General features: G+C 37.2%; 2 protein-coding genes across 2 annotated transcripts; both read left to right on the forward strand.

Moving 5' to 3' along the window:
* Window positions 1-447: 447 nt before the first annotated feature.
* LOC141601489 (protein FAR1-RELATED SEQUENCE 5-like) lies at window positions 448-1155 on the forward strand. Its single transcript, XM_074421778.1, has one exon. The coding sequence runs from the start codon at window positions 448-450 to the stop codon at window positions 1153-1155; it is 708 nt and encodes a 235-aa protein (XP_074277879.1).
* A 394-nt stretch (window positions 1156-1549) lies between these two features.
* LOC141601490 (protein FAR1-RELATED SEQUENCE 5-like) lies at window positions 1550-2221 on the forward strand. Its single transcript, XM_074421779.1, has one exon. It carries the CDS (start codon window positions 1550-1552, stop codon window positions 2219-2221), a length of 672 nt encoding a protein of 223 aa, XP_074277880.1.
* The last annotated feature ends 10599 nt before the right edge of the window (window positions 2222-12820 follow it).

A 12820-nucleotide genomic window follows, 5' to 3' on the forward strand; every position in this document is an offset into this window, starting at 1 on the left:
GGGAAAATGAAATTGTAGCTACTGGTGAATCTTCAAATAATAATATATTGTCCACCCCAACCTGTTCACAAGAACAAGATGAGTTTATTCCAACACTTCATTACAGCAATACACCGGGAGGTACTGAACAGTGATCATAACTGTTGAGAATGATTTTACGCCTAAGCGTGGTATTTTCTTTCTTAACATGGAAGATGAACTAGAGTTCTATAGCATATATGCATTGGCTTGTGGTTTTGATGTGAGAAAGTACACAAGTGATAAACAAAAGGACGGCGTCACCATAAAATTAGTAGTTTGTAACAGACAGGGATATAGAGATATGAAAAGGAAACTGCGTGTTGAATCAAACAATTATGAAGCTGGTAGTTCGAGTACAACAGAGAAAAAAAGCCAAAAACTAGACAACCAAAGAAGAATAAACTGACATGTGGTTGCCAGGCGAAGATGAGGTTGAGAAGCTGTCCAAAAACAGATGAACGACCGGCTGGATATATTGTGGACCAGTTTAGAGAGGTTAACAATCACCCTCTTTACCCTGTCAAGAATAGAGAATTTCAAAAGCTGTTAAGGGACATCCATGATTACATTAAGAGGATAATTATTGATCATACTAAGCTAAACATAGGTCCAACATTAAGCTACATAATTCTCAAGGAATACTCAAATGGTTATCATAATCTGGGTGCCTCTTTGATAGACTTTAAAAACATCAAAAGAGATGTCAAGTGTTACATTGGGGATAATGATGCCTCCATGTTCATTGGTAATTTCAAAAGGCTTGCTGAAACACAAGGTTTCTATTTTGCTTATGACCTGAATGGGAGCACATGTTTGACAAAGGTTTTCTGGGCTGATCAGGAAGCCATAAACAACTACAAAATATTTGGAGAAACAATCTCCTTTGACCCTACTTACGGGACAAACAAGTACTTCATGGTTTTTACTCCATTCACAGGAGTAGTCCACAACAAGAAAACAGTGACTTTCGGAGTAGGCTTGCTCGAATTCGAGAGTCAAGAATCCTTTGAATGGATATTTAGAAAGGTTTTTGATGCAATGGGCCTGAAGCAACCTCAATGCATAATAACATATCAGTGCCCTGGCATTAAAAAAGCATGCCCAAACATTTTCACAAATGCAATCCACAAGTAATGCATGTGGCACATAATGCAGAAACTGCCAGAAAAAGTAGGAAGAAGAATCTGTAATGAAACAGATTTTATGACTGAGATAAATACTGCGGTTTGGGATATTGATTTAGAACCGCATGAATTTGAACAAAATTGGAATGTCGTGGTTTCACAGCATGAGCTGCAAAACAACCGTTGGTTGAAATACATTTTTTCAATAAGGCAAAAGTGGATACCTGTCTACTTTCGGGATCTACCTCAGGGATCTTTGTCGAGGACAACTTAAAGATTCGAAAGTTCAAACAATTACTTCAAAAGGTTTGAAAGCCATTTTGGGACACTTGTCGAGTTCTGGATGAGGTTCAATTCTGCCATAGAACAACAGAGATATGCACAGAGGCAGCTAGACACTACCAATGAGCATAGTAATGCTTGAGAAAGTAGGCCCAATGCAGATAGAGGTTCATGCTTCACTGGTATACACGCATGCTATCTTTTATGACTTTCAAAAAGAAGTAAAACATGCCATCTGCACCATGGGAGTCAAAGGTTTAACGACAAAAGGAGTAGTAGAGTACGATGAGGTTATTGATGGACTGAAAGACAGAAAATTCCTCGTCGAATATAACCTTGAAAATAACAACACCAAGTGTGCTTGTAAGCTATTTGAGAGGTGTGGGTTTGTTTGCAGACATATAATGTGGGTATGGAACGGGAGGAAGGTATACAAGATACCTGAAGCCTACGTGCTTCCTCGATGGGCAAAGAAATCGTACATGCCTATTGTCCATGATGAAAATGGAAAGGTCGTGGAAGACTACAATGAAGCTGACATCAAGAAAATGGAGATGTCAAAGGTATGGTCTGAAATTTATGCAACTGTGGGGGTGTTGGACATTACGGCTACAGTTAAACAGATGAAACAACTGGAGAAAATGCTAAAACAGTTCAGGGAGAACATCACAGGGCCAGTCGAGCCAAAAACGAAAAACAAGGAAATTGAGGATCATCTTGGAATCACAGGTTCAAATGAAATCAACATACGACTGCCACATAAGGCAAAGAACAAGGGCAGTGGAAAAAGATGACGTCGAAAGAAAAGGGCATAAGGAAGCCAGAAAAAAGAAAGAGAACGTGCAGTAACTGTAAAAAGTGGGTAAACCATAATAGGCAAACTTGTAACCTTCCTTTTGCTGACAGACCGCCTTCATATGAAGATTAAGAAGAATTAGAAGCTAGAGGTATGAATCTGCTTAGTTTAACAATAACAGCACAATGATGGTTTTGTAAAAAAAAAAACATATACGGAAAATAATGTTTGCTCTTAAAAAAATGCAGGAAGATTCATCGGATGCATGAAGTAAACAAGACACAAGAGACCAAAAAGAGAAAGACTGCCAGGAAGAGCTCGCCTGAAGTTGAAGACTTTTACTATTTGTCATTCTTTCATTAGCTTTACCGGTGTGTGTAATAAGTGACAACTACCTTTTATGCTTAAATGTTACGGAGTACTACATAATAAGTGAGAACTACATTTTATATATGCTTAGATCTTACTAGTACCTTTTTTTATATGAGCAAGCATTCCAATACCACTGTATTAACAATAAATAAACAAATATATTAACAGTACAATAACAGCTAAAAAGCTTGTGCAAAAATGAGTTGAATGAAAACCTGCGAAATATTTGACAAAAAATAAATAAATTATAACACTGCCACACAATAAAAAGCACAATAACAGCAAAATACATAAGAATAACAGGAGAATAACAATAACAAGACAAATACAAAAACATACAATATCAGATCAAGATCACAAACTTTCACAGTAACAGCAGAATAAAAACTAACACTATAATAATATTATAATAACATTATAATAACACTACTGATAAAACATAGCAGGTAAAGCGGTATTATTAATTAACAACAGTTAAAATTTCAAATTCCTATACTCTTTGTCTTATCTAATAAAAAGTAGTTAACTAATTAAATTTTACATTATCAAAAAAATTAAGTTTAAACAGTTTCTCTTAATCTTATCTAATAGAAAAAAATGCTTGTCTTCCACAACCAACAATAAATACCATGCATTAACAATACATAAACAAATATAATAACAGTGCAATAATATTACAATAACATTAGAATAACACTAGAATAACAAAGTCATATTATTATTTTACAGTAGTTAATTTTTCGAATTCCAATAGTTTCTCTTAATTTTATCTAATTTAAAAAAAAAAACTGCTTGTCTCCCACAAACGATTATAAATACTTGTCTTGAGAAACAAAATTTATTCACTCCTGTTACAAAAAAAAAACTTGTACTTTCACTCCTTTACAAAGGTAATCTGTTGTCTTTTTTTGAAAAAAGTAATCTGTGTTATTCTTTTGCTTTCCTTTTTGGTTCAAGTATTTTGAATGTCTTTTTTAAATGGATAAAATGTTTCTGTTTCCCATGGTGAATGAGTTCCGTAACTGACAATAACCAAAAGTCTGCAATAAAGATAGAACTTGAGGACACAAAGGACGAACTCAATGAAGAAAAACAAAAAATAGACTCTCTTTATGTAGACGTTTTGGAAGCACTAACAAATATGGAGGCAACAGAGAAACACGGTAGGCATCGACAGTTGAAGGCAAACAAACAAAACAAATACACATAAGCCAACTTGGACAACAATTCCTTGTTGGTGTGAAGGCTTTACAGAAGTCTTATGCTCAAGCACGTCCTTCAATTTCTGACAATTGGCCAGCAGTTCTGAAAGCCATGAAACTTATGGACGTATACAAAAACCCTCTTAGGGATGAGTCCGTGGAAGTTGAAAGCACTATCGAAGGCCCTGCGCGCAGGCGTCATAGAAGGGAATGAAAGATATAAAATATTTCTAACATCGTCTAGGGTTCACTACAACAGAGAACATCTTTCCCGGCGTTTAATTGGTACTTAGGCGGAATTTGTAAACGCCACGAAAAGTTTTAACATCATTTAATCCTATGCCGCTGTATTCAATGTCGCGGAACGTTTTTGTGGCATTTATCATATATGCCGGTAAAACGTAATATAAACGCCGCGTAATCCTGAATCTTGGGACCCACCATATAATGCAAACTTCACTGGTTTTCTTAAAAATAAAAATTTAAAATGAAAAATATTAAGCATAATTCTTTTTACATGTGGTACTGTTCTTATAAAGCTCTTTTAAGCTATTTGCAATTTTTAAAATAAAATTTAATTATTGAAAGAAAACAAATTAAACTTGTAAAAAACGGCATATATCATTGAAAATTGAACTTCCATATATCAAATTATCATTACAAAAGGCTAATATAATTATTAGCTCACATTATAACATAGTCAAAAGATAACAAAAGCTAAAATGCTGAAGTTTACAAAAGGCTAATATAAATAACATGTACTCCAACTTTCACAAGAGCTTCCATTGACATCCATGATCTTGTACCATAGCCTCTGCTTCTAAACTTGATTGTAATAAGGCTTCGTCAAAAGCAGAATGATATCCATCCTCCTGAGACATTAAAATCTGGGAAAGGAAACCATAAGTTACTTTACAGATCATTTGTAATCGATATTTTCACACATTTAAAATTACACGTTCAACAATACTAAACCTGATGCAATTTGGTTGCTGTATTGAGGACATATGCTGCATGATCAACAACCTGAAACACAGCAGCATACATTTGTTCTTTGGTTGCTGTTACAATAGCAAGGTAATTTTGATAGTGGAGCAATGGTTCTCAATCAGGCTGGATAGTAGTGATGCAATACAGAAAATAAGGAAAAAGAAGAGAACTGTGATTTAATGGAAAACTGCAATGATGATTGCTATGGCATGCTATTACTATATAGGGAATGAACGAAACAATAACAAGTGCAATATAGTTCTTATATGTCCAAATAAGGTAGCATTCAAAGGATTCGTTGCAAATTGATGTACCCTATTGATAGAAGGAATAATCTTTGGTTGAGCAAACTAAGAGTATAATATGTGATGTTTATTATACTTTTAAGCTAATATTCTTTTGATGTAATTAACCATTGTTTATAGTGCTGAATAAAATTTTACTCACATTATACCAAAAAAAAAAAACAATACTAAACCCAGTATAAAGTTGATTTCCCCACCCTTAAATTCATAGCAATAAAGCAGTGACAGAAATTTAACAATCAATTTTTTTGTGTGTGTTATATAGCAACCTAAAATCAAATGTGGTGAACACTATAAAACAAGACAATAAGTCTCGACGTATTTTCGCTTTCTGTTGAGTGTCACCAAAACTGATGGTGTTTCTATTGATTACACCAAACCAATGACCAAATGAACATGCTAATAATCAATCCCAACAACCTTCTATGTTGCGAACAATCTAGCATCTTGAACAAACAATCTAAAAAATAACAATGTAAAATATCAAGATAAGGACTTACTTTACTTTTTCTTATGGTCATCCACTGATCCCAGAGTATATTTTCAGGCCTAGCATTCAAACCATTATTTACATTTCCATGATTTGGTTCGTAGAAACCACTTCTAAGTCCAGCCTTGTAATTACCCCATTTTCTCCCATTAACTTTGACTGTAAAGTTTTAAAAGGCAATAACAAACTGATAAGGCAAAGATATTTCATATAAGTAATGACCATTTCTATTTATTATTCATATAAAGTTACCTTCACAATCCAAAGGATAGCTCAAAGAGCAGAGTGTAGGGTTCCTCGCCATAATACCAAAGAAATGATCAAGTTATAAAAATGATAATCTGTAAAACTTCTTACATAGAGGATAAAGCTCCCTATCAACTTTTTTAATAAACATATTGAATTTTTCTATTTGAGCCTGAGCTGCAGCTGCATTTGGTCTCTCTCTAACCCCTCTTAATTGTCATTGAGTCTACTTATGCCTTTTTGAACCCTACCATTGTCTTCCACAATATTTTGTGCACGAGTTGGATGCTCTAATAATGTCAAGACAATAATGTTATGGTATCCTCATTAGGCTCACCATGGTCGTTACCATAGTCAGGGATAATATTTGTGTTTATTTCAGAAACATTGATGGACAGTGATTCACGATCACATGCAGTACCAAACATCATAATCTACCATTATTCTGTTTATTGCAAGGTGATTAGGGCTAAGCAAAAAAATACGAACCGTATTTTTAAACCGAAACCCGAATAATGGAGATCGAAAAATTCGGGTTTTTTCTGGTGCGGGGCCCGAACCGAATTTTTTAGCACAAATGAGGTGCGGGTCTAAATAAAATCAAACTGGAGACCGATTTTAAAACCGGGTTGACTTTTTTCTGAAAAACATAATTTCATCTATGAATTAAACACACCCAAGCCAAGACTTAGGCCCAAAACATCAAAACCCTATTTCTCTGGTTCATCTTTTGCCTTTCAGTCTCTCTGGTGTGGTCTAAAACTCGTCGTCAAAAGCTACCAAACAAAACAATATTTATAACTTTACAAACTACTCTTAGCAAAGAGGTAAGTAAAGGTCGGATACCAAGGGATGGGTATTGATGTAGGATTTTCAATTGCAAGTAGCAATGTCTTAGGGTGTCACAAATTGGGTTTGAGATGAGATGTGGTCTAAACTAATCAACAAGATGAATGTAAATTAAGTAAAGCAATTAAAGGGGTTGTAAACAATGATTAAAAGCACTATGGTGTCATGGATTCATAAAGGATTCATGGGAATAGATTATACAAACATGTTCTCAAATAGATGCAAGCACTTATTGTTGTGATGGGATCGAGTTAGTGTATATCTTACAATCCCTAGGAGAATTTATGTCCCGGAGCTGAGTCGTCTAGACTGTACAACACCTACAAGTCGACTTAGTCTCCTCCTATTCAACTCTTATGCATGGTCTAATGAGACTCGAGTTGGTTTATGTCTTACAAGCCTCATTGAAAAGATAGGAGATGGGTAAAAAAATGCAAGGATTCATAGGCTCGCATTTCATCAAACATAACATGTGCATAGGTTGAAATCACAACAAGCAAGGAAATTAATTATGAAAACATATTAGATTAAGCATAAATTAATTCTCATGTTTGTTTCCCCTAATTCTCCATTAACCCTAGCTAAAGAACTACTCACTCATGATTAAGTTAAGCATGCTAATAAGGTTGTCAATCATACTAACAAAGCAAAACATGATGAATAAATGATGTGATTAACAATAATTAAATAAGGGTAAAAAGGAATTATACCTACGGAGATGATCCAAATAATAAAGCAAAGAATAATAGAAGTACTTGAGATTGATGGAAGGTTGTCAATCCTCCAATAAACCCAAATAATCTTCTAATTACCCAAATAAAGCTAAGAAAAATTGAGAAATTAAGGAAAGATTAAGATGTGATTAATATTGGGAAATGTATTACAACTAAATTAAGAGAGAATTAAGAGTTGATTAAAATGAGATTAAAGCTTAATTCAAACTTCATGCTCATCTAGGTAGTACAAAGGGGCATTTATACTAAAATTAAGTACAAGGATTAGGGTTACTAAGGGATTAAATGACTATTAAGACCCTAAGAGAAGCTTGAGGAAATGAAACTCCCGAGGGACATGCGCGGATCATGCTTGCAACTCCCACCAGGATCCGCTCGGATCACCTGAAGCACGGGTTGTCCTGTAAGAGGATCCGCTCGTCTTGGAAGTCGGGACGCTCGGATCATTGCTCTGGCATGCCCGGATCATGCTCAAGGACGCTCGGATCATTGCTCTGATCCGCTCATCCTGAGCTCAGGCCGCTCGGATCGTTGGACAGGGTTCTTCTCTTGTTTGGCTCCTTATCAATCCGCGGGGATTGAGTTGGGGATGCAAGGATCTCTTCATCATTGCCCATTTCACTTTATTTATCTATTTATGCCTCTAGTGTCGGTCTTCTATTTGATACTTGGTCATTGGATGCGATCCATTTATCTCCATTTCGCCTCATAAATGCAAGGTTAGCGATCCTCTCCTACTAAGGACACAAAACCTCAAAGAATATGCAAAATGGGAAACTAAAGATAAGAAATGACCCTAATTTATGCTAGAAAGCATGGGAATGAGGTTAATTCGGGGACTAAATGTGCTCAAATATGAGTCATATCAAACATCCCCAAACCGAACCTTTGCTCGTCCCGAGTAAAGAGGTGACTAAAATTATGACCTTTATTTAAACTTACCTACTAATTGTAGATACCCGTATCCGTCGATATTGGAATTTATAGAGAACCCGACAAACACCCGATGATGATAGGACACATGTATTCTTTAGTTGTCATTGTCATTATTTGGAGCTCGTTTTACGAGGTGGAATGGGCGTCGTCGATGAAGTATTTTATTAATTTAAATGATATTTAAATTAATGTTTTTTTAGTGAGTTCATTCTATTAATTTAAATGATATTTAAATTAAAGTTTGTTTTTTTAAAGTAATTTCAATTTAATTTATTTTATTTTGAATTTATTTTCCCGAGTTTATTTTATTGAAAATAAAATAAATATTTGATTTGAAAAATCATTTTATGAATATATTTGATTTGAAAAGTCATTTATTTTAATGGGTTAATTGATTTGAAAAATCGTTTTTTAAAAGCGAGGAACTCGTTTTGCATCGTGTGTTTTGAGCTCGATTTTAGCTCGTTTTTTAAGCCCGTTTCTTTTGCGAATTGGCACGAATCTCGAGTACACTAACCCACCTATACCAACACCCATCAACCCATGTTCGAACCCCCTCACAAGCAGCCCAAAATCTCGTTCAAAACCAACCCCAAGCAGCCCGCATAAAACCGAACAGCTCCCCTGTTTTGCGAGCCAATTCCCGAGCCCAAACCCGCTTCAAACACTACCAAGACCCGTACCCATTAACCCTAACCCATACCCTAGTATCCTACCCATATTATCCTAGCTTAATCACCAAGAAATCCTCCAAAACGAACCCTAGAAACCCCTCACAAAAACCCATGGACAGCAGCCATACGGGATTGAGCCCGGCTGCTTCCTCCTCCCTTTTACCCTATTTTAAACCCTTATAAATACCACCCCTTCACCATACATTCATTCCTCTAAGTTCTCCATACATCCAACCATCACATAGAAGCTTTAAACCTCAGAAACAAACCCTAAACATCCTCCAAAAACCCTAAACAAAACCGACACACAAACTGAAACTGTTTGTGTGTCTCCTTCAAAAAACCCATTCGTTCCTCCATCAAATCACCATAAAAATTCGAGTTTCTTGTTCCTAATTAACCATATAACATCCATACACACATTAGATAAAGAATTACGAGCCAAATTGCCCTTGAGAGTACACGAAATCCCTCGAAAAACAGAGTGAAATAACACTCTGTTTTCGCGGTTTTTCCTTGTCTGTCCGGTTCTGTTTGTGCTCGTTTTTCGTGCCCAATAACCCAAAACGAGCAGGGGTTGCTTTAAGATCCTTGTTCTCCTCTCTTTCTAGTTTTTAAAACATCTTTCGGATTGAATTTTCGTCGTGAAACGAGGGAGATATCACTGTTTTAAAACTGCTGTCCAGAAACTTTCCAAAACGCGCGTGTGCTTTGTCCTTCGTCGACGACGGCCTCTCGAGATAAAATCTACCTTCGATTACGACCCAAGACGGTGTCAACGATACATATAGGTTGAGGGTGCATCAAATCCCCTTCTCTTTCCCCTTTTTTATTTCGTTTCTTATGCTTTTTTATAGTTTGTTTTTTTGTTTGTTTTCGTTTGTTTTTCGATTGTTTTAATTTTAACTATGAAACTAGTTAGTCCGAGTATGAGTTAAAGTACCACTATGAACACCCGCGTTGACTTGAGATGGGAAAAGAAACCGCTCCTTCTGTCGGTCGTACACCCTCGTCTCATTTACATATCCTCGTGTTCAAAGTAGGGCATAAATAAAACAAGTTATTTAACTTCGATCTTCGTTTTCGACCCCCTTTTGGTTTCGGCCAAATCGATGGACCCTAGGACCCGTTGCATGTTAGTTTAACCTCTGATTGTTAACCTATGACGTAATTAGATGACTTTAATTCAATTCAATAATTTAATTAGACACTTTAGGTGGCTTTGACGTAATTTATAAAATCAACTAACGATTTCTGTAAATAATTGAATGCATCTATCTCTTTCACCTAATTTCTCGCTAGTATAAGAGTGCGTGATTAGCACCTTCTTATTGACACTCGATGAGTTAATTTAATTAGCGAATTTGACCTAAATAGACCCTTTAGGCCGTGTAGAATGCACCCTTGCGCGACAATCAATCAACATCGTTTTTTTACTCGTTTTCTAACTTGTTTTCGATTCCTTTTCGCCATCATTCGATCTAATCAATTAATCTAACTTAGGAACTAGGTTGGCTTTGGTTGGGCCGTGTCTTGGCCGTGTGCTTTGGCCGTGTATTTTGGCCTTCTTTGTTCGCCTCCCTCTTTTGTTTATCTTTTGTTCTTTGTCGTTTATAGCTTGTAATTTACGGTTTTGTTTATCGAGTTGTAATCTTCTAATTTTGTTTTACTTCTTTTGAGTCAAAACCTTTTCAAAAACCTTGGTCTTATTTGGTTAGACGGTTGTTCCCAATGCTTGTAAAAGCGTAGTAAACCGCATGTTGTCGAAAGCAACATGGCCCGGTTTATGCTAATACATGCTTTGGTGCGTAGCCTTATGTCTAATTCGATGAGATTAAGCGCGAGCACGCAATACGAGGATGACCCAAGGACCGTGGGTCATGTGAGCCGAGGGCCACCCTCAAGTGCACGGTTTTCAAGGCCAATTGGCCGTGGTTTTGCGTCGTGTATTGTTTTGTTTATAGCAATTGTAATTAGATCGAGTTGTAATTTATTTATTGTTGTGTCGGCATGAAATGCCTGGTTTGTAATAGGTAGATCCCAACGGCTCCCCCATTCCCCTTCAAGCCTTGTTTGTTTTATTTGTATGTTGTTTAGATTAATCAACCCACATGCTAAATTACAACTTTGACAAAGTTAGTTTAGTTGCATCTAAAACGACGTAGAAACTTCACATGTTAGGGTTAAAACAACGTTTTGCACATCATACATCGCAGTAGCTATGACCTTGTTTGAAATCCGACACTTGACTTAGTAGAGGCCGTTATCGACGGGCGGGGTTGGGTGTCCTTATGGGCTTCCCAACACGTACCCTCACCCCTTACTCAAGATCTATGGTTTGTGGATCCGTCTAAATACCATTGGATTACGAGAGTCATTCAAATCGAGTGATATAGGGTACAAGTCTTTATCTTTAATCACTCGTAGTCGGTGGGCTTTATGCTTTTCGATGAAAGGTGTAAAGTTGACTTGAACGGTTCCAAGTTCCCAAAAAACTTGGTGGCGACTCTAATATGTCTTAATTCGATTCGAAAGAACCTCGAGTCGATTATGCCGGTGTGGATCCCTCGGACGCAGTTCCCGAGGGCCTTGTCCACGATTTGGCGACTCATTTGGGGAAAAGAGGACTAGTTACACTTTGTGTTTCTAGGGTCTTTTCCTCCGAGGTGAAACTTGAAAAGAAAGTGTTGGAAAGTAAAACATTACTCATAGTGCTACGATTCATGCATAAACCCTTAAGGACTTGCCCGGGCCGTCCCAGCGTTTCTTCGTGATGCGTGGGGGGCGACGTCCCACTATGCCGGGAAGCTGCACTTTGCTCGCTTCCACTTCGCCTCGCGTGGTTCTTGGGAATGGGGAGGATCTTCTAGGTACTTTACCTTAAGACACCTCGCTTTATAAGACCGCAAAAGGATGGAGGGCATAGACCTTCTTGTAGAAGACTTGCCGAGACTTAGAGATGTCTAGGAGCATACATCCTTATAACATGAGAATGACAATGTGCAATATGTTTTCCCGAGTCCTTTTTTTCGAAAATTCCAAGTCCTTTTCAAAACCGAACTTTTGAACAACTTACTTTCAAACCTAGCATGATTTTCAAAACGCGGAACGCTGCCCAAATAGGACTAGAATTTCGGCCCAAAACAAGCTTTTATAGCCGGCATGCTGCCCATTTCAAATCTCATTTTCAAATCAATCCTTCGTTTTTCAAAATCAATCCAAAATGTTTCCCGAACCTCAACCAAGCATGAAATGCGTCGAGTCGTGTCCAGGTCATGGCCGTGTTAGGCCGGGTTTGCTTCAAGAGTCTAGAACACGACCTTGTTGGGTCACCCAAGCTCACCTCTTGGGCTTTGAGTCATGTTGGTCGACCTTTTGGTCTAGAATAGTCCACAAAAAACGTCCAAGCTAGGCCTTATGGACGTTTCACTCGAACCCATGGGCTATGTTAGCCCAATCACGGGTTTAGTCACACCAAGTCCAGTTTAGAATCAAGTTATGACAGTTTGAGTCATGTCGTTTTGTCGAGTCTAAAATGAACCGATGTCTAAATCAAACCGTGAGTCGAACCTTTGGTTAATCAATATCAAGTCGAGTCTGTGTTTGAGTCAAGTTGGGGTCGTGTCCTTGAGTGTGCAGGGGCTCTTACTTTAAATATTGACTCAGTACGGGGTTTTCTTGTAGAAAGGCCGCCCAAAACCCGACGTCAAGCAATGGAAGATGCTGTTAACAAGCTTACTGAGGCCGTGAACCTCATGATGACTAGAATGGAAGCAATCGAATCTAGGCTGAGTGAAGA

The sequence above is a fragment of the Silene latifolia genome, chromosome 9 (assembly GCF_048544455.1).
Source record: "Silene latifolia isolate original U9 population chromosome 9, ASM4854445v1, whole genome shotgun sequence".
In the NCBI taxonomy this organism is placed as follows: Eukaryota; Viridiplantae; Streptophyta; class Magnoliopsida; order Caryophyllales; family Caryophyllaceae; genus Silene; species Silene latifolia.